Here is a 22,420-nt window from a genome sequence, read left to right as displayed (position 1 = left end):
CCGTAAAGTATCTTTTACGCTACGTATCACCACGGAAAGCCCGAGATGGCGAATGCAAGTAGGACACTTCGCCTTAAGCTCAGTCAACACGGCCACCGATATTGAAAAATGTTGGTATGATTTATTGCGGTGCTCCATCGTTTATTCCGTCCTTGCTGCAGTTACATCTTTCAGATATAAGATACAAAGATAACCCTAGAGATTTTCTTCTCATAGGACTAATCACGCGATCACGAACTTTCTAAAATTTACTATTGATATGCATATATTTGAGATGTATAGTAATGTTAAAATGAGATATTGCTTTGCATAGTTTTGTGAATTAAAAAATAATATTTTTTGGAAATTAACATATAAAAATAAAATAAATAATTGTTTAGGAATTTATATATAAAAAAATAAATATATAGGGTGTTTCTTAATTTAAGGTTCGAAATTTATATAAAATACCGTTATTTTTGCTTTACATTATTTGTATATTGAGTATTAAAATTTGACAAGCTCGATTAAATTCTATATTTAATTTGGAAATAAAAAGGAATAAACAAACTTTTTCGACTTGAAATGAACCAGATAGTTCTGGTATCGACATTTTCGATAACTGTTCGGCGGAAAATCCAATGTAACTGTCTAAATAAATCATTAATCAGACTATTAAAATTATACGAAGAAATAATGTGTCTATAGACGAAAGGAATTACGAATGAGAAAACATCGAACATTAATGCTATTGTTCTTGTTTAATTCGAGTTGTGCAGAATAGCAATCACACATATACTTGTGCATATTTTATTGTAAAGTGAAACGAAAATAAAAGAACAATCTCTCTTTGATATTTATACAGGATGTTTCTTAATAAGTACGAAAAATTTTAGGAGATTCTTTGTCGAAAATTAAAAGATGTTTTATTTTAATATTATGTTAATATTAATTCTTAATTGGTTATTTATTTTTTCATTTAATTATCACTGGTCAAATCTATCACATCTGCTAATCCAATCTTGAAAATGTTAATACATGTGACAATATCGACATTCTTATCTAATTTAATCTCGTTTTCTCTGCGATATTTTCCTTTTATAGTTTACCAAATTTTAATTCTTGAATAATACAGTAACAAAAAAGCATATTTATTTATAATAAAGTCTTCAAAATTCATCTCTACGATGTAAAAATCACATTTTCGTCATACATATTATAAAAGTTAAAAATCTTCGTCGCTCGTTGATTATTCATCGAGAATTATTCGCGCACGCAAATAGCGTCGTTGTTGAAAGCAATGAAAATATTTAATCTGTTTGTACTGTGCGTTTTCGTATTTTACGTTCTTCCGGTATGCACCACGTTTAACGTTCGTTTTATTCCTTCGAAATGCTATATGTATACACAAAAATATTCCACCTGCCAAACGAACGCACGCTCCATGAGATCGGTATCGATTCGGTGGATTATCTCGGTAGTGTCCAGTCATAGAAAATCCTTTTTTGAATTTTTGCTTTTATCCTAGATGCGCATATATCTCGAAATAAAATACAAAATATACCTATCTATTGATGAAAAAATACTTGGATACGGGAACTTCATGCACAACCGTTGAGTAAATTCAAATTGAAATTCAAACTTTTGGGCAGCGTAGTCGGACGAGCCGGCAGCAGGGAGGTGGCGGCGATTGGGGGGATAAAAGTGAAATTTTATTTTATAAAATTAAAAATTCTATGAGAGAAAAACACATTTCATCCGCTATGCAAATGCGTTGCGCGACAAAACGCGTTGCTTTTGATACATGGACTCTTTCAATTCGATATTTCATTTTTTATTTACTGCACAATTGTAGAATCAAGTGGGAGAATTGACTCTTTTCGTCGATAATTGTTAATTTATTCCCGTATTATTAATATTTCCCAGATTTTTGTATCATTCTTGCCGTAAAAAGTAACGCCTCCCCGACTACTTTGACATTCATCGCACGCTAGAAAACTTGGTTGAATTATTAATTGACGTGTACGACCTCGTTACATGCACTCGCGGTTTGCTGTAGACACAATTGCCGCACCAAAATAAGAGACGAGAATGCTTTTTCGTAGACGAGAAACAGCCACAATCACGTGAATGTAATTGTACAATCTGGCAAGACCATACCCATTTTCGTTGGCCGTGTTCTTTCGTGTCTGGCTGCCACTGCGAGCACCCGTATACACGTTATTAAAGAGGATTTACTACTTTACCGTCTGAAAGAGGATTTGATGGTCGCTTGTGTCGAGAAAGCCGGCCGGCATCACTCGACTATGTAATCACAAGCATTTCACTCTCCATATTTATCGCGCTTCCTGACAACGCAAAGCCCCGTCGACGTTTGATGCGAGTTGTTGTCCCAATTAGAGCGTTGGATACGCTTCCCTTCGGCACTTCCTGTCCTCGTGCTTGTTATTTCGATTATTTGTCCTCCTGCATGTAACTATGTCGAGGGTGGCTTAAGAAACGCTAATGATCATCAGCAGACATATAAGATGATAATTTTCCGTTATACAGATCCCATTTTAAATAATACGCTCAAATATCTTTGAAACGTTAAATAAAAAAATGTTTCAAACAAAGTTGTATGGCTTGAAGGGGGCCATTAGATGAGGGTAATAATTTGACCCTGAGATTCGAATTTTGAAATCATTTTTAAAATTCAAGGTATAAGCGAAGCCGAAAAATTTATGTCCTAATTTCCTATTTGTGTTTATTACAGTCGTATTTTTTTTGAGCGTTTTTACATTTTATTCAAATTTATAACAAAATGTATAATAATAGAAATTAGAAACACACATAAAAATATATTCTTTTTAATACAAAATCATAAATGTTACATTCGCCTTTATTTTTACAGATCATGGACATGAACATATAGGATTTCACGTATTGCGCCCCAGCGGAAATCTCAAAAGTTTGAAAGAAATTTAAAAAGCTATTATAAACAAGAAACAGGATGAAACTTTTTTTAGGGACCTAATAAAAATACGAATTTAAGTAAAATAAAATCAACCAAGCGAGATAATCAAACACAAATTTATATGTTGAGAAAAAAATTTGCTTTAGGCAAAAGATAAAATTGCGATATACTTCAAATATATCGAGGTAGCGAAAATCAGAAATTCGCGTCCCAGCGGAAATTCCAGAAGTTCAAAAGAAATTTAAAAGACTATTATAAGCAAGAAGCGGGACAAAACTTTTAGAAATCCTGCAAAAATACGAGTCTATAAGTAAACTAAAATCAAATAAATAAAATAATCAACAAATTTATACGTTGAAAAGAAAAACTCGCTTTTAGGAAAAGCTCCAATTGCAGACCTCAAACATATCGATATAGCTTTTCTCGTCTTTGATAAGGCAACTGGAGAGGAAACACGGAGGAAGCTTAACGTAGGAGGATGACTTTCGAAATAAAGTCTCCGATCGAAAAGTGTGGCTTGCGTATTCTCTCTTCTGAAAAGTGGCCGCGTATCGAGAATATATACTTCGAGGCTCGAGAAAAGAATACACAAGCCCGTCTGGCTAAACTAGGCGAAATGGAAAGAAGAGAGAGTCCGTTCTCCGCGGTTCCCTCTTCCCTTTCCCTCTCCTCCCTCTATCGCTACTCGCCATCCATGCTTGTATAAGCTCTGGTATTGTCTCGCGGAAACAAAAGACAGGTAGCTTATACCCCACACAAAGTTCAGTCTCAAGTGCTCCTCCCGCTTTATTCTCTCGACCGCCGTCCATGTGTTGTCATTCTTCTTTTGCCCGCTTCTCTTACTCCCCCTCCTCATTTTCATCCGCTAACTCTTTATCATTTCCCTTTCGAACTGTGACAACCCTTCTCCTCTCTCGTCCTCTCTTTTCCACCCGCATATCATTCTCTTTGTTTTTCCAACTCCTCCCTCGTATATTCTCCCGCATTGTAACTCGCTCCAACTCTCGACTTCATCTTTCTCCCCGATTCCTCTTATAACGTTCGTTCGTATAACTCCGTCCTGCCTTAGCTCTCATCGTGTTTTCGGACTTGTTTCCCGGCGAGAATCTTGTGTGGATAAAGTTTCGCGTCGCCCTGTCGAAATCTTTTTTCCTCGTATTGTCGTCCAGAGAAATATTGCGATTTTTTTTTCAGAATTAATAAATACAATTTTGTTTAAATATTTTGAAAAGCGATTAAAACATGCGATCGAAACAATTTTGAAATATGAACGCCGAAACTTTCCTTTCTTCGTGAAATTAGTTATATAATAATTGTATAATCATTATATAACATAAATATTTTCTTCTCGAAATTTTGTTTTGAGCATAAGAAAAAATACGCATATACACATATTATGTAGTTGCAATAATTAATAAAGTGTTTCATAAGTCATCGTGATTTGAGGTACAATATGATGCTTCACACACAATTATATATTAACCCTCCGTCTGAGGTTATTTTTACGGGCGCGATCTGGGTCGTTCGAATTCTTTCCAAGTATTTTACTGTTCTAACTTTTAAAGCAATCTTAAAAAATTTTGGCTTACTCTTTGAAGTCTCTGTTACATCATCCAATCATTGTTGAAATAAAATGTTAAAATCTTTTTTTTATAAAAATCAAAGTTTAAACAAGAATTAGCCAAAAGTGGAAATTTCTTAAAAAATTTATAACTTTGCGATAAATAAATATTAAGAAAAGCTGTTGCAGGATTTTATACTTTGGACTATAACCATTCAAAAGAATACAAACTTATTTACGGAAGTTTAAAAAAATATAATTATTTTTAGATCTGAAAAAGGAGCAATTTTATAAAGATGCATAAATACTAATAAATACTAATACATAATTGGATCAGCTGTATAAATAATTTTTGAATAATAATAAAAAGAGAGTGAATTAAAAGACGCAAAATATTAGAATAAATAATTTCAAAAATCGTTTATTTGGTAACAAACACATAATGCATACAAAAATATAATATATTTTACTAAGAATGCACCTTTTCCTTTAATAATTGAAAATTACATGTGAAAATATTATATATTATTTCTTCTGTGTCCGTCACATTAGAAAAATTTATTTTAATAATCAATACTAATTTATTTTAATAATCAAAAAAATTGTCAAAAACATTTATTTGCAGAAATACTGACTCCGTCTGCAATTTAGATTGACGATCCTAGCATAATTTTAATTTTATGCTGGTCGAAGACAGACTGTCGTACCTTGGTGAATAAGATCTCACTACTAACAAGTTTTTAGAGGGGGAAATCACGTTTCCTCCTTTCTTCATTTCGAAGTAATTTGAAATTGAATTTTCGTGTGGGTCGTTAACGACCCAGACGGAGGGCTAGTATTTCAGAGCATTAAATTCGGAGCATAAACTAAAGAAGTGTATGATTGTTGAGACTTTATTTTTCGTATCATGTGACGATAAGATCGAGAAGATGCATGCACACAATGCGAAATCGCATTGCTTGAGTCGTCGTTGTCTGCCTCCCTGCGGCTTAGCCGGATCTCGTTACTATTCATTACCTTTAGCGTCTAATGGATCACGCTACGCCGGCTAAGCTACTCCGTGCTAAGCCAGACAGAGAAGGATCGTCGGAAAAATTCTTGATTAAATCTGTGGAGCGCAGTTGACGAATTTAATAACGTTTCTCACATTATCATAAAACGATAGCGTGAGAAACGTCGGGATTACTTAAAATAATTGAAAAGTATATTACGACAGTTTGACGAGAAAATATGAAAAATCTCGCGGGGAGGTGGGCAAAATTATTCGAGCGGTTGCTACCTTAAATACGGAAAGCAATATAATACGCGACGAGTAATAAATTCGATAAACGCGAATCCATATATCACGATTTTAATATTCAGTTATTTAAGCGTTCACGATACGCATTATACGACCATTATATCCCCTTCCCCTCCTCCCTCGCTTACGTATCTCTTCGTTCACGGAATTACGAACAATACAAATTTCCATTCGTTGATTTCGATATTTCGCCGTAGGATAAATATAGAGGCCGTTATTTACGTACTTGGCGCGTGGAAAAAAAAAACGCGATACTCGAAAAATCGCGATATCAGAGGCCGGCGATAATACACGCGGGGGAATTTAATTTCCACATAACTGGTACGCGCTTATCCATTTCGCCGGGTTTCCGAGTCCAGCATTTCCCCGGAGCGCGCGCGCCGTCAACCCTCCCCTCTTCCCGGGGGGAGGGGTTCATCCCCCTCCCTCCCCCGGCGCGATATTAAAAGACCGTTCGTCAAATGCAACGCGCATCGTAAAACGGGAACGAAACTTCGTTACGTTATCGCGCCTCGATTGCCGTCTCGTTATCATCGCGTCGCGATAATTATAGCGTTCGTGGATCGCGTTAGTTAACGTCATTCGCGATAAATCATTGTTCGCGTGCGCGCGCGCGCGATACTTATCAGGCACGGTGGAAAAAAAAAAGGAGAGAAAAATGTAGGACTCCGTTCGCTGCTTTTTACGAGAGGGCGCGGTTCGCATCTCGCCCAGTTGCCACGGAGTACTTACAACCGGCGTTTTCGCGTTTACGAGTATTCATTATCGTTGTTGCGAAGTTCTTAATTAAGGTTCCACTCAGGTACTTGTCTCATGACCGTAAGTAAAAGATCAACTTTCCTCGACCACGAAAATCTGGAGATAAGATCGATTTTAAGTTACATATCCATGAGGTTCTTATTGCAGTCAACTTTAGTGCGATATTTTGGGGCATTAATTTGTAATGGGACATCTAGTTAGTGAAAATACTTCGATAAAGAAAAACTTTTAACAATTTTTTTATTATCTCCAACGAGGTTGCCTGGAAAAATAATAGCGAAAATGATAAAGCATCACGTTGGTATGTAAGAGAGGTTTTTCAGCTACAGGTCTGCCTTATTGTTGATACGTTCTACTTTGCATTCATTTCCGCAATCAAGATGGAACATCCGTGTGTTTGGCTTTATTAGCTTTGACTCTCTTGCTTTCCAGCACATCTGATAGCTTATCTGTAGGATTATCTGACGTACGAACGTTAGCTATACGTATCATGCCATGGACAATGATGGCACAGACCGCGAAACGAAGGGACAGAGAAATGCGCCTGGTGCATTGTTGTGGTTATCCAAGCTTGCTTTGCAATCCATGACCCGGTCGCGACGTTAATGAACGTATACCTGCATCTAGAACATAGGCATACACCTTGTCCGATAAGAAGGTAAAGCGATATTGGACATTGAACATGCCTGCATACTTGCTAGAGACAGCTGATGACTATAGTAGCACTTGACAATGGAAGCGTTTGTTTATCTTTACATCGTAGGTAGACAGTAGACGATATTTTTAATCTAAACCTTTTTATGCCTTGGTACATATTTTAAAATTCCCTCTAGTATTTCTGATGAGGAAAAATATAATCGCATAGTTATATTTCTCGAGACTAAAGATAATTTTAAATAATAGAAAAATTTTATATAAATTTAGTAATTTTAATTATAAATTATAAGAATAATTTTAGGAATAATTTTAAGGATAATTTTTAATCATAAATTATTATATATAATATCATTTACAATTTTTTAGTAAACTCGTAGCATTGTGCATTAATTTCTGAAAAATTAATTTTAAAAACAATTTGTAACATAAAATATAGCGTGACAATTGATAAGTTTTTTTTTCTAGAAAAATAAAAGAAGATTCTAAAGAATATATTTACTGGATAAATTTATCGAATCAATGCAAATGTCATATTGTGCGGTTGAAGGAACATATGACGATATGACAATATTGTAATTGCATGTGACAATACGACGAAATTTTCGTCATACAAATGCGGTCCTTTTGAATTCGTTGAATTTACAAACGGAACAGGCATTGTCCAGTTTTACGGCGAGCTCTTTTCTTTCCTTTCCCTTTGTATACTTTGACAAACGAAATGATTGTACCAGCGGACAGCGCGTGCGCGTCGACACATCTTAATCATCAAGTTTCCATGTTGATTGTGATAAAAAATTTCGCTCATTGAACGACGAAACAAGTCGTTTTAATTCGCTTTAATGTGGTTTTCTCCTAAAAGTACACATGGGAGAAATTCATTAGAGCGAATTATTAATTCGATGATGAAGGGGGACTTTCATTAGCATATATTACATTGTGTTGAATTCATTTAAAATTTATTTACAATTTTATAGACGTGATCGAAGACAAATTACTATTGTTTCATATATTCAATAGATTTTTCATTTAAGAAGGTAATACGCAATTTGATTCGCGCATTTCTATTCAAGCAAACTATTGTGTGTTGAAATACTACGTTCAAGTCTCTGTAGAAATTTCTGTTCAAAATAGATCCTCTTCTAAGCTAGGAAGTAGAAAACATCGTCGAGAACTACTTTTCAAAGTCCATATATTCCATGTAAATTTTTGTTCTTTGCTTAAAATTGTTTAAAATTCATATTAGAGCGAACAACGCAACTTTACTCGTATACATGTATATCTCCTTTTTATTCATGTAATGCCATGTAATATTGCCGAGTATTGTATTCAAACGAGAAAGTGTGTAACGCATTTCTCAAAAATCATGCGGAAACTTTTGCAAAATTTTAGGCTCAAAATTTAAATTATTCCTATTATGTTACTTTGTAATAAAAAATTATAGAATTATCGATATTAAATATTTTCTAATATTTCGGAAAAGGATAATTATTGCTGAATTAAAATAAGAGAAAAAATTACAGAAAGCTACGAAATAATGGCTCTAAAATTATCCGGAAGAATCGTTAATGTTGGTTATAGTTTCAGAAAATGTCTAATTTATCGGTTTGCGACAGCGGTGGTAAATCACTTCCACTTAGTCTGACCAGAGCAGCCCGTATCTACTGTATGTTTTATATGCCTCATTCATCCTCGAACGCAATCGCGAAGGCGGATGAAAAACACAGACACGTATACACCGTCGCGTCTTCTACAGACGGGTCTTTTTCATATGCCGTATGCTCCAAGAAGAACATCGCATTTTTCTTCAGCTATCTTGTTCGTCGCACCTTTGAACTGAAGAAAAGAAGACGCGAGAGAATGTCCCGCTAAAATGCGTTGTCACGTCTACAATCTTTACACGTCACGAAACGTATTAAATTACATAACTGATGTAAATGTAGGTTTTTTTTTTATCTAAAACTATCATTATAATATTTTTAATATTATATATAAGACGAGAAGAAAGAAAGGGGACACGTTTTATGGTCTATGAGTTATAATGAAGTTCCTAAACAGTATGATTGTGATTTTTTTCATATTTACTTTACTAAATTATCTCCACGTGCATTATTTTATTATCTACTTTACTAAATTATCTCCACGTGCATTATTTTATTAAAATTATAATGAATTGTCTTTCTCTCCAAAAAAAGCTTGAGGCTTATACGACATATGTAAACTCGAATAAACATCCTGCTTTGATCGGAGAAGAAACCTCATTATTAATTTATGGTCTATGGATTATAATGAAGTTCCTAAACAGTATGATTGTGATTTTTTTCATATTTACTTTACTAAATATTATCTCCACGTGCATTATTTTATTAAAATTATAATGAATTGTCTTTCTCTCCAAAAAAAAGCTTGGGACTTATACGACATATGCAAACTCGAATAAACATCCTGCTTTGATCGGAGAAGAAACCTCATGATTAATTTCAGAAAACTAGAAAACTAACTTGTTCTCCACTTTCGCATTAAGTCGTCGCCCAGATAAAATGTCTGCCACCTCAGGCCAGATCGGCGCGTCCTAATTTCTAGCCATCCATCCGAAAGTTCAATCGTGTTGCTATTTCGCGCGAGCCAAAGAATCGAAACAACGTCGTGATGGGAATGCGACGCGAAGCACATCGCTTCGAAAATCACCTGTCGCAAACGACCGGAACGGAAAGGCCACGTCAGGGTAGAGAGGAACAGAAAGATGGAGAGAGAAAGAGAGAGAGAGAAAGAGAGAGAACTGGATGCCCTGCAGACGGCTTCGAGGAGCACACACTATCTGTCGGATACTCGACGGTCACTTCATAGCCGGGATAGACGAGAGAGAGAACTGGTGAATAGTAATCTGCCTGGAGTCTGCCTTATAAAGCAGAGACCATCGCGCGTTGCGGGATGACGTGTGCCATTTCTATGCAAACTACATGTATGTATGCAGGTAGCGGCGGTGCGCTACACGTTTAAGGCGGCGGATAGGCAGACGTAATGCCTTGATGCAGGCTAGCATTTTGGTTACTGTTATATATACATACGGTTCCTCGTCGTCGACTCGAACATCGTCACTTCGCTTCTCTCGCTACCTATATCTCGTTCCCTTCAACGTCCTCGTTCCGGTTCTTCCGCTCGTATACACGATACTAACCCCTTCGCCTTATCTGCTCGCTCGTTTCTTGGGCTTCATTACTTTTACGCCCGTTTAACCCGTTGCATTCTCGCCTTCGCTCCCTCCGTTCCTTGTTTCGTCGTTCAATCTCTTTGCATCGCCATCTCGCCCCGCCGATGGAATATCGAATCGTGCGATACGAGGCAAGAAGAAATACTCTGTCAGATACATATAGCCGTTTATTGATCTCTTAGAGAGCAAGAGGCTATGACGAGGCAGGGTCCACATTTTGAATCCTAACCCGGATGTAATCTTGACGATGAAAGCATCAAGCAGCAATTTTTCCCGAGATTGAATCGATTCCTCCATCTTTATTTTCTCTATATACAGGGTGTCCCAGACTTAGCGAGTTAGCCATTAATAGTAGATTCTTTTGAATAGACCATTTGAAACAAAAATCTTAGTACCAAAATGTTGAAAAAGATGTAATTTCGGAGCTACAAAAGATTAAAGACTACCAATCAGCGCGTTACGTTCTCCTGCTCAGAGACATAGCGCATCAAGGGATCCGCTTACAGCGCGATAGTATCGATATCGATAGAGGGATCAATATAAAATAAAAAATAGGATTCTGCAGTGAGCGCGATTGTGTCTTCGATACGACAATAGTCAATAGTTTGAACATTTTTATGAAGTCTTTCACCTTCGGAAAGTAAGAGAGACATGCGTGCATCAAGTCGGCAGGGCTAAATTACACGTTCGATAAAATAAGCGCACAAAGCGTGCACGTGAAGCGCTCAGCCGCACGCGGGGGTGGATCCTTTGTCCGCAGTCGAGCGAACGTGTTTTTCAGGAACTCGCGCATTTCGGAGAGAGCACCGATTGCTCGTCTCTGTATGTGTTATATGCATCCACACGCGCACGTGCGGCCCACTTACTCCTTTACTATGGCAGAACGCGCGTCCCTTTGTTTTCTAGAGGCCTCCATTATGCTTTCAAACACGGATAACCGACTGGCAAGTCAAATTGCGCGCAATATCCTACAATAGACAAGTAAAATGGGAATAAAAAAACACTTCACTTTCACCTTCTTCTTTTTTTTAATATTGCTGTAGGAATATTTTAGCCATTTATTCGTTCAGTCATTCTTCTTCTCGGTCTATTTATATAATTGACGCTTGCTAAAAATTTTAATTTACGTAATCAGAATTTATTATTATTATTATTATTATTATTTATTAAATATTATAAAATTATTGAGATTAATATTTTTTAGTTGAGTAAATGTAAAAAGATAAATATAAAATAAATAAAAATGTAAAAAGAATAATAAATAAATAAAATAAATAAATTTATGTAGGAAAAAATCTTTCCTAAATACAAATTTTTTTAGATATTCACTACAAAAAGGCATTCAGCATTTCCAACAGACAGTTAAATAATCACATAAAATTCTTGTCAATTAATAAACAGATCCAAAACTTATTCAGTTTTTATCGAAAACTTGATAATATAATAATGGAAAAACAGTTTTCATCATCTCGAAAGTTTGAAATGCTCGAGATGAAAAGCGAAACTCTCGATGCTCGACACACACGTAGACACAACGTACACAAACACATAGACTTGTACATTCTATAATTTACCTGATAATGTACCGTAGAGATTATTACATGATGGATATATGAAACGCGGAGTCTGCAACAATTGTGCACTTTGCATTAGCATAGCGTTGTAATTAATTATTTTCATTCATTATTACAATGATGTTTGCTGGCATTAAATTAGACAACGCAACGTTACACTAACGGAAATCCACAGTGGCGAGGTACCTGATGCTTCGATCTGAATAATTCGCGATGTTTCTAGTTAAATAAAGTGTTGAAACTTCGTTATTGCGAAACGGACGCGAAAATTCAATGCGTCCGAAAACAAGTAACTGACGTGATACGCGGAATAACAGCGCAAGTCCGTTAACAAACATTGCATGTTGTTTAAAACAAGATTAGCGTTGGAATGCCAGCCACGTTATTTGTAAAATCTATACGAAAGGAAAAACAATTTAGATTTTATATTTATCAACACAATACACACGACGCGAGATACGCTTTTTCCGGGGACAGGAGAGGGAGTGAAAAAAACTCTTTCCTCGCTTCTAATTAAATAACGTCGAACAATCGCGAAAATTTCCGTATTAATATCCCTCCGTTATAGCTCTATGGAGAGATTAAATTTCCCGTTCATTTTCCACGTTAAGCCATTTCCTTTTACGAGCGGTTAAAAGACTTTTCAGAATTTGGCGAAGCCATCGAAGCCCCGAGTATTTCAGTTTTGCCTCGGTGCTTTGATGAATACGAGCAGCGGCCAAACACGCTCGCTACTCTCAGGCTTTCAAACTCGATTTGCCGCAGCACCTATGTACAAGATAGATTCGAGGCGGTTAGAATGTCGAACTTTTCCACGGTCGAATCGAATCCCCGATGAAAGGAAGGCCCTGCTGAAGGAGATACGGATGCATCCCTCGCACATATCGTGCGCGTTAAACTTTTCTCGCAAGATTCTTGCTTTCGTGAATTAAATATGTTTACACTGATACGCTTTTTTTATTCCATGCATCGAAAGCATTTAGTGAGTTTCTGTCTGATAATTACATAATTATCACATTGTGTGGTAATAAATTCATTTATTTGTGCAAACGATGATGAAAATAAACGTAATATATATAAAATGTTTCTTAATAAGTACGAAAAATTTAAATTAAAAGATGATTCTTTGTCGAAAATTAAGCGGGGTTTTTCATATAAACATATACTACTACATTTCTCCCGGTGGAGTTACAAATTTCCTCCAAAAATGGGAGTAAAAATTAGATTTTTATTTTTTTCTTAAATTTGGAACAAGTTAAAAAAATGAAATTAAGTGAATATTTTCTACTAGTAAAAAGGTTATTTATCAATATTTTTTTCAGCCTCCCATATTGTTATAAGGGGAAACTATCCTTATTCAATTTTTTATTAGAACATTTTAATGTTTATATAAAAAATCTCCCTCAATTTCAAAGAATCATTTCCTAAAATTTTTTGCACTTGTTAAGAAACATCCTGTATAAATATCAAAGAGAGATTGTTCTTTTATTTTCGTCACAATAAAATATGCAAAAATACATACATGATGTTTCTTATTCTGCACGTCTGGAATTAAACAAGAACAATAGCATTAAAGTTCGATGCTTTTTCATTCGTAATTCCTCTCGTCTGTACACACATTATTTCTTCGTGTAATGTAATTTTAGCAGCCTGACTAATGATTTATTTAGACAGTTACATTGAATTTTCCGCGGAACAGTTATCGAAAATGTCAATACCAGAATTATCTGGTCCATTTCAAGTCGAAAAAATGTGTTTCTTCTTTTTCATTCCTAAATTAAATGTAGAATTTATTCGAGCTTGTCAAATTTTAATACTCAATATACAAATAATGTAAAGCCAAAACAACAGTACATTCTATATAAATTTCGTTTGAGAATATAAAATGAAAAACATATTTATTATCTTTTTGTTTTTGTTTTTTTCTCCTCGATAAAAAACATTTTCATAAAAAGAAGTAAATACATATTTTATTGCGAAAAGCTGACACACAGCGCCTCCTTTTCATAAAAAAAAGAATTCATAAATTTTCTCGCACAAAGTCGCGACTGTTAAAAGATTCGGTCCGCAGTAATTTCGAAGGCAACATGATCTGAATAAAGTTTTGCAAATGCGACGCGAACGGGGTCGTGTTTTCGAGAGGGAGAGAGCATCGCGAATACGCGAGCATCCCCTTTTTTTTAACGCGAGCGCGTTCGCGCGACGCGTAAAAGGTATATGTACGGTCCGCTGCGTATCCATGGATTATTCAAATGAGGTCAGGACGAGGCGCAGGCACCGACGACGCAGTCTCCTTGAATCGTAATCTGCCGTCGGGGGCAAACATCCCTAAATCACCTGCGCCACGCCCGGAAATAGGTCGTATTCGTGAAAATTTTAACAAAGCGCGGCGCGTCCGGGAAAAAATTTCTCTGCGTCTTTCAGTCTTTTTCAGCCTCTCGTCGCGAATCTTGCGATCTCTCTTGCGGAAAAATTTTATTCCATAAAACAATACGTATCCCGCGAAACGTGCGGTCAAATTCGAGCGATGCGGAATGTTGCAATTAGCAAAACGTTGTCGCATTATTTTACATTGCGGATTTTTTACTCGGATTTTTATTATCATCGAGTAAAAACTATGTTACGGAGATTTTTCATCTTTTTTTACATGTAAGCTAGGAATTTAAAAAATAGTCACCGAGGATTTAATGAGGTTCATGTAAAAGAAATTTTACAAAATTTTACAAAGTGTCTACTCTTTGAAAAAACAAAGAAGTCTCAGAGATTTTTTGTACCTGGAAAAAAATCACAAAATTTTCATGAGATTTTATTGGAATCTAGGAATTTTATTTATTTACAAAATTTTTGATATTAGTTTATTTTTATATTGTAAACAATCGGCGCAAACAAAATGAATTATAAAACATAAATATATATCTATGGTTGTTTGTATATTCAATATATCTCTTAACAAAATAATATGCACTATATTCTTTATGTAATTTTCAGATAAAGAAATGCAAATTTTATGCGAGTGAACAATACTTATTATGTAAAAATTATTCAGTTTCTTTCACATTTACAAATCTAGCATCTCTTAAAACAACTTGTATTTCTCCTTTATATAAGTGAAAAAGCACATACGGTAAAAAACATTTTTAGAAAATTGCACTAAAAGAATCTGTAAAAAATATTTTCTTTATCGGAAATTTTGGACAAAAATTCCGAAAGATCAAAGAATTTTTTTAAAAGATTTGAATAGACATCCCGCATCGTATATAAATCGTGTATAAATGATTTCAAACCGCGTTATAATTACACGACATAACGCCGATACCGAGCCTGATAATAATATCACTCCCATGTGCTTAAACTTTGTCGGGATACAGTATATTCCGTACACCTGTACGCGAGATGTTCAAATAATACTGCAAGACATCGTTACGGCGATGTGCAAACTGCCTCATAACTCGTGCGGCACATTTCCCCAGTGATTTACATCGAAAGAAATGAGCGAAGCGCGCGGGAACACAGGTCGTCTTCTTAAAAAATTTAATAACAAGGTAATTCAGAAGGGTCCGAGCGCGGAAAGTAGTTTCTAATTCACGAGGGCCGGGATAAAACAAGCGGAGTCAAGGCTCCTTCCGCGTTTGTTTTCTCCTGGCTCTCTCCCATCGTACCTTTATAACTTCTATTTTTCTTTGTCCTGATAAAAAAGTTTTTGCCGCTGGTTTTAGTCGAGCCGACGATCGCCTCGCTGGTAATTGCGGCAGTCGTTCGTCGAGTTTCGCTCCCCAAAGACAATCAACTTAATTAAATTACCGTAATTATACCCGCTGGTCATCTTTTCTTTCCTCAGATCGACGCGTACCCTACAACATACCGTCTGATTGGAGGGCCCTCTGGTTCAGCAATCTCGACGAGCTACAGAGAGTGAACGATGCGAACGACAACAACACCGTCTCCAACGTCACGGTGCAATTGGGCGGTACCGCCTTCCTCCACTGCAAAGTTCGCAATTTGGCGGAAAGGACCGTCTCCGATGCCGAGGTAAGAAAGCAGCAATGTAATCCTCCTCCTCGTGAAAAAAAAACTCTTAAAAGAAGCGACCGATTTTCGAATGGGAGAATCGAGTCGCAATCGGGGCTTTCAAGTAGAGACCGATTTCTCCGGAATGATTATTGTGTCTCCTTTCGTGGGTTCGGCTCTTTCCTTCAAGTTGTTATCGCGCATTTCTGCACGTTTCGCAGAGGAAAGAGTGACGTAAAATTTGTGTTTGCGTGTAACTATCGCGGCAGACAATATAATCTCTACGATAATATATATTTATATAGACTTCCAGATATATTAAAATTTATTTACACAGTAAAAAATTGTGCGTCCATATGTTAAAATTTTCTTGTGTTACACGTTTCGATTAGTACTTTAATATAAAATTAACATACAATTTATATGTCATTATTTTTATAACGTTTTTATGGGTTACATTTATGTCAACTTTATAACTTAACTTTCTATACGTCTCTTAGAAATGGAATATTATTTTGAGTATTTTTAACATAATCATTTTAAACAATCAACATGTTTCAAAGTTTAACATTCTAAGAAAAGTTTAAGTGAATCTTCAAATAATCTTGAACTTTGAGACACAAAAATAATCAAATTTACTAAAATCAAATGTTTCTATTACAAATAATTTAAGTTAAAATAATTACTAATTATTATATGTTAATGTCCTCAACATTTCTTGCGAGTATTGTAACTATTTTTTCATGTAATTTTTAATTAATTTGTATGTTATTTTTACATTACACTTAAAGTCACGATAACAAAAGTAAATGTAAAGTTGTGTCAATTATTTGACATTTTTAGTTTGTCAATAAGTAATGAGTTATTTTAACTTAAAATTTAGAGTGGACTTTCTGGGACATGTGAAAAATGTTACAATTAACATTCTATTTTTACTGTATAAGGTATAACCTAAGAAATAACAGTAAAACATCTAAATCATTCAACAGACATGACAAATGATTAAATTCGATCCAAATATTTTTTCATAAACAATAAATTGTTTTTGGATAATACTATAAAAATTATTACTGTTTTTTATGAAAATCTACAAACACTCGTTTTTGAGGAAAAGACATTCCTCCACTAAATACCATTCGTATAGCAATAGTGCGTGAGAAGTTATGCTAATGCCTACGCAACAGTGATACGAATATAGTACACGGTTAATCTTGTCCGTATAGCCATGGAACAACTGTACAAATTTATTCATGTGCACGAGCGTAATGACCTCCTTCCGTACAACTATCATGATGCTTCGAACTGGTAAGGCGATCGATGATCCTGGTGAGAGCGTGGCAATCGGTATGCGATTCCACGAAAACGACAAGCTTATTGGATAGGTACTGGATACAGATAAACGCAACAATAGCGTTCGCTGGGGATATCCTTATCAAATCCTTCGATTTTTCCTCAGGGATATTGATTTTAGACTCCTCGTCGTCTCTCATCGTCTCGAGCGATCGACAATATTTTATAACAAGATGAGGGAATAAAGAATAAGCTGCTAAAGACATCTTTATTAGATGTCATTATTCTTTATTCGACATTATATTAAATCGGCATCGAGATACGCCAAATTGCTCGCAGGAACTTTTAAGATTGATGCTTGCAAAAAGTCGATGACCGCGACAAATCCGCCCCAATTCGCGAAGATATCCTTAGAGCGAGTCTGTGACTTGGTACGAAAACTCTTGAGAACTTTTGTGTAGGAACTTGCGAACTATTAAATTCATACAATGTCAACCACCATAGCTTTCTTCATTATAGAATTTATAGAATTAGATATCGCTGACCGAAAATTAATCATTAAATATTTATAATCGTTGAACAATAAAATAGTATTTTCGAATTTTCACTGAATTAATGACTGGTAAATTTTAATGAAATTGATATAAAATTAATACTACTTTTATAAAACTTTATAATTTTTATGAAATTTTTTTCACACATTCGACACATTTTATTTTATTTTATATTTAAGATATCAGAATTCACTGAATCAGATAAAGAAAGAGAAGGAAAATGAAAAAGAGGGAAAGAGCTTTATGATTTGTTTTTATCAACGATGCATTTGTGTTTATTTGGATTCGCAATTTCCATCATGTTTATCGAAGCGACTAATTAATTCGTTCGCCATTACTTTATATAATTTAATCATTATTTTATTTAATTACTGTTCCTAAATTATAATGTAAGCAAAGATATTGCGCTAACATCACGAAATTTCGTGATGTGTTTCGGCATAAAACAATTATTTGTTTGTATTTACAAAATGTATCTCGAAATTCTTTCAATTTTAATGTTTAATTGATAAAACATAAAATAATGAAATTAGATTATTAGTGAATATTACTCGATAAATAGTTTATAAAAATAATTTATAATAATTTATTGCGCTAATAAAATAAGAAAAATCAACTTAATATTTTATGTGTGATTTATCTATTTGAGATTCAATAGTTTTAAATAGAGAAAAAGATATTATATTTTATCCTAAAATAGATATTATATTTTATCCTAAAATTATCACACAAATCTTTCCAAACACATTTGTTTTATGAAACTAAATATCATAATATGGAAGCTTCATTTTATATTTATTTTTAATGCAACAAAAAATTATCAGATTTTTTGTAGAAAAAAAAACAAAATTGAAACTAGAAAATTTGAAGAAATTATGAGCATTGAAAGCAATAGAAAGAGAAAGAGGGAGAAAGAGAGAGGGAGAGAGAGAAAATTTTATACGTATATTATAATAATAATTTCTACACAAAAATTATTATATCTAAATTATTACTAAAAAAATTCCATATGATATATATTTATTTATTTAGAAATTTATTGAAATATTTGCGAGCGAATTTTTTGCACACACTCATTAATGTTACATTTGAAACATAATGCAAAAACATATATTATGACGTATTCAGAGTCTCCGTTGGGCAGAAATGGTGATGAAAAAAGTCAACACGAGCTTTCCAAACGACATACCCTCAAGAGAGCGGTCGTTCCGCGGATTCGCGTAAACTCCCTATGAAATCTCCGGTATCGCGAAACGGGGCTATCGTGAATCAGCGTGAGGCTCCGCCAGTTGGGTGATCCGCAAATCCACTTATCCGACGTCGTTGCTTTTAATTCAATTATTTATGACGAATTCGACGGGCTGGCCGGGCTAGGTATCCGTATCTACCTAACCCGGCACGCGGCGTAACTGCATTATCGCGTTAGCAGTCAAACCGGGAAAGATTGATGGCGACGAAAAGTCGAACGCCGCCAAGTAATTTTGATAGAGCGACCAACGTTCTCCGCGAAGCCGCGCGCACCGCCATCGATCTGTCACCCCCGAGAGAATTTTTTCTGTCCGATGAACGCAACGTTGACGTTAACGGAACGCGTCGCGGAAGACATCATAAAACACGACAGTTGATTATATATATTTAGCTGTCGGTTTCCCACCGGAAGGGGAGTGTCCTCTTTCTCTCTCTTTTTCTCTTTCTTTCCTTCTTTTCCACCCTCCCTCGTTTCCTCGCGACGACGATATCGATTCGTGCAGCCAGAAAGCGATATTAATGAATTACCTCTCGAAATTCCGATAATTAACGCGGCACACTTTATTGGATCGGAAAAGCCATTTCGTGCCGGGATAAAACTTGAATTGGGAAGAAGACTAGATAAGGCTTCGCGAGGCCCGTGTGAAAAAGTATTTCGAAATGGGCCAGTGCATAAATTTGATTAAAAGATAACTGATATTTGATTTATTTGCATGCAATTGCTTTATTTATTAATCACGTTTTTTTTAAACACGATAGTGTTTACATCTGTAAAACTAATATGTTATTTAACTAAAATTGAAAAAGAAATTCCAACTATCATCAGAGAAAAGATAAAAAATTATTTAATCCAGAAAGGATAAAAAATTCAATAGCAATTTTAAAAATTTATTTTAAAATAGCGAGCGAAAATATAAAAGTGCATAAATATAAAATCAGGCAGAGAAGGAAGTTTTAAATGTACGAGATGCAATTTTTTTTCTCGAGAAAAATAAATTTTAAATATATAAATTAATATATATATATATATATATATATATATATATTTCATATAAGATTAAAATGTACATGAAAGCTATCTTAATTATGAATTAATTCCTTTGAAAAATTAATTTTACGACCATCTATAACTTCCTTTAAGACTTTTAAAATCATAAACGTAACTTGTATCCTCACACTAAGATTTTCTCGAAGCACACGATAGGATTACGTAAAGGGAGCATGAAATATGCGGTTTTGTAAACTAGTGCAATTAGTATGAAATGTGGTTTAACGTTGAACGCAGATGCGGGGAGAAGGAAGCCCAGCAGGATATCTGACTTGGCGTCTTTGAGGGACAAGGGTCCTTTGTCTTGACGACCGTCGTGGTTGAATTGAAGCCATGGATTTGGTCGTCGTAATGGTCCACTTCCGGCTTCGGACATTAATTTCAACCGCGCGCTTGCGTGCGTCGTTCGATAAATCGATAACCGCAATAAGAGGGATCTCGTGAAAGATTAATGTCTTAATGATATCTATCACTTGATTAGGGCCATCAGGAATTTCGTGAAACAATTTTTCCTCGGCACGATACGACGCATACAGAGATCTCACCGCTTCATATTTCTTCCCTTAGACACATTTGACTTTTTTATTTTTCTTTTCTTCTTTCGCTGCGAATACGACTTTCGCGGTGTAATATTTCACGATTAACCCGGCCAAGTCGCGTGCGACCAACAATACATCACGGTATTAAAAATATTTTGAATATCGATGTAATCATAAGATGGAGCACGTTGCTTAAATCACACGACATGACTTTAAACGGCAGACTCGCACGAGTCACTTATCCCGCTAAAGCGGATAAATATGTGATTTATGAAGGTTTTCATGACAAAATTATAGCAGTTATTAGAATGTCGGAAGTATAATCGAATGAGGACTATCGAAATTATGCGCGCACATAGAATATCTCAGACTTCAATAAATTACCTATTCAAATTTGGAATATATATAGATGTTTCGAAATTGAGAGATTCAACGCAATTCTTTGGCATGAGGTCACAAAGAAGGAAATCGCATATTCAGGTATACACATACACATATATACGCGTACAATGCTTCTCCTTCTATCTGCAAAATGCGAACTGGCATCGATTTCGAGATAGTGATTTGTAGCCTCCCGGGAAAACATTTCTCATTACAATTGTATGCGGAAAGCAGCATAAACGCGATCATTTATTGAGCCGAAACTACACATTTCTACCTCAGAATTCCCGACGATGGACTCGTGCCGACCACTCATCTTGGCAACGAGCACCAGTGGCCCGGAGTCGGTCGACAGATTTGGGTTATCCGACAGGTCGGTCCATTGTCTCTTGGTTCCACTGGGCTAAGCAAACGCGTCTCCTGCCATCGGGGCTAATCTGCTATTAATTTTATTGAACTGTTTATGGCGAATTCGAAAGCCAGGGCATAGCAATGCTCAGGACATACTTGGATCATGTTGGTGAATTATGTAATAGATCTATTCCCCGACAAACCGTGAAAAGCCTAAATTTCAGGGCATTCTCACGGAATTTTATTGGGACTCGAAGAATGTTTTAAAAAATTCTGTCTCTTTGGTAACTTTGCTCTTATTGTAAAGGATCGAGTCAAGTGAATTATGGATATTTAAAATTTATTATAAATATATATCTCTGCTATATAATTAATGTCTTAACAAAATATTGAATAAGCAATACATGATTTTCATTGTAATTTTTAAGGATAAAAAAATACAAATGTTATGCAAATGAAAAATAATTATCTTACAAAAGCCATTCGATCTTTTTCTCAATACATTTGCAAATCAAACACTTAAAATTTAAGTAGGTTTTCCTTTGATGCGTGAAAAACATTAGAAACTGCATAAAATTAAAAGGCTTGTTTCAAAAATTGCACCGAAAAATCTTTAAAATATTTTCTTTATCCGGAATCTTGAACAAAAATATCTGAAAGATCAGAGAATTTTTTACAAGATTGGAGTAGACACTTGAAAAATATATTAATATTTTAATATAATATGTATATTGAATATTATATTTATTAATTTTAATGCTTTATCATGTCGCAATCTTAGAGATCATTTTCAAATATAAAATAACAAAATTGCACCTGGATTACAGAGTATCACAATTTGCATTTACGCGAAGAATACGCGCCATATATTCCATCTCATAAATTTCCTTTCTCTCTCAATTTACTCGCAAAGTGCATCGGAAGGTGCCATATGGATTGGGATTATGCGATAGGTTCATTGTCGCAACGTGCAGCAACATTTCGCTCGCGACGTGCTAATCTGCCTA

The 22,420-nt window shown here is 35.1% G+C and overlaps 1 protein-coding gene across 2 annotated transcripts in view; it reads left to right on the top strand.

Moving 5' to 3' along the window:
* Nucleotides 1-22,420, top strand: part of LOC105253377 (hemicentin-1) — a 264,693-nt gene that overhangs the window by 153,483 nt on the left and 88,790 nt on the right. For both annotated transcript variants that reach the window (XM_025405966.1, XM_025405964.1), the window contains exon 3: nucleotides 15,833-16,023. In XM_025405966.1, the coding sequence (XP_025261751.1) occupies nucleotides 15,833-16,023 (191 nt within the window). The remainder of the gene's footprint in view (nucleotides 1-15,832; nucleotides 16,024-22,420) is intronic.

This window comes from Camponotus floridanus, unplaced genomic scaffold (genome assembly GCF_003227725.1).
Source record: "Camponotus floridanus strain SB8 unplaced genomic scaffold, Cflo_v7.5 scaffold1, whole genome shotgun sequence".
NCBI lineage: Eukaryota > Metazoa > Arthropoda > Insecta > Hymenoptera > Formicidae > Camponotus > Camponotus floridanus.
The sequence above is the reverse complement of the archived record's forward strand: the minus strand, read 5'-3'. Positions and strand labels throughout refer to the sequence as shown.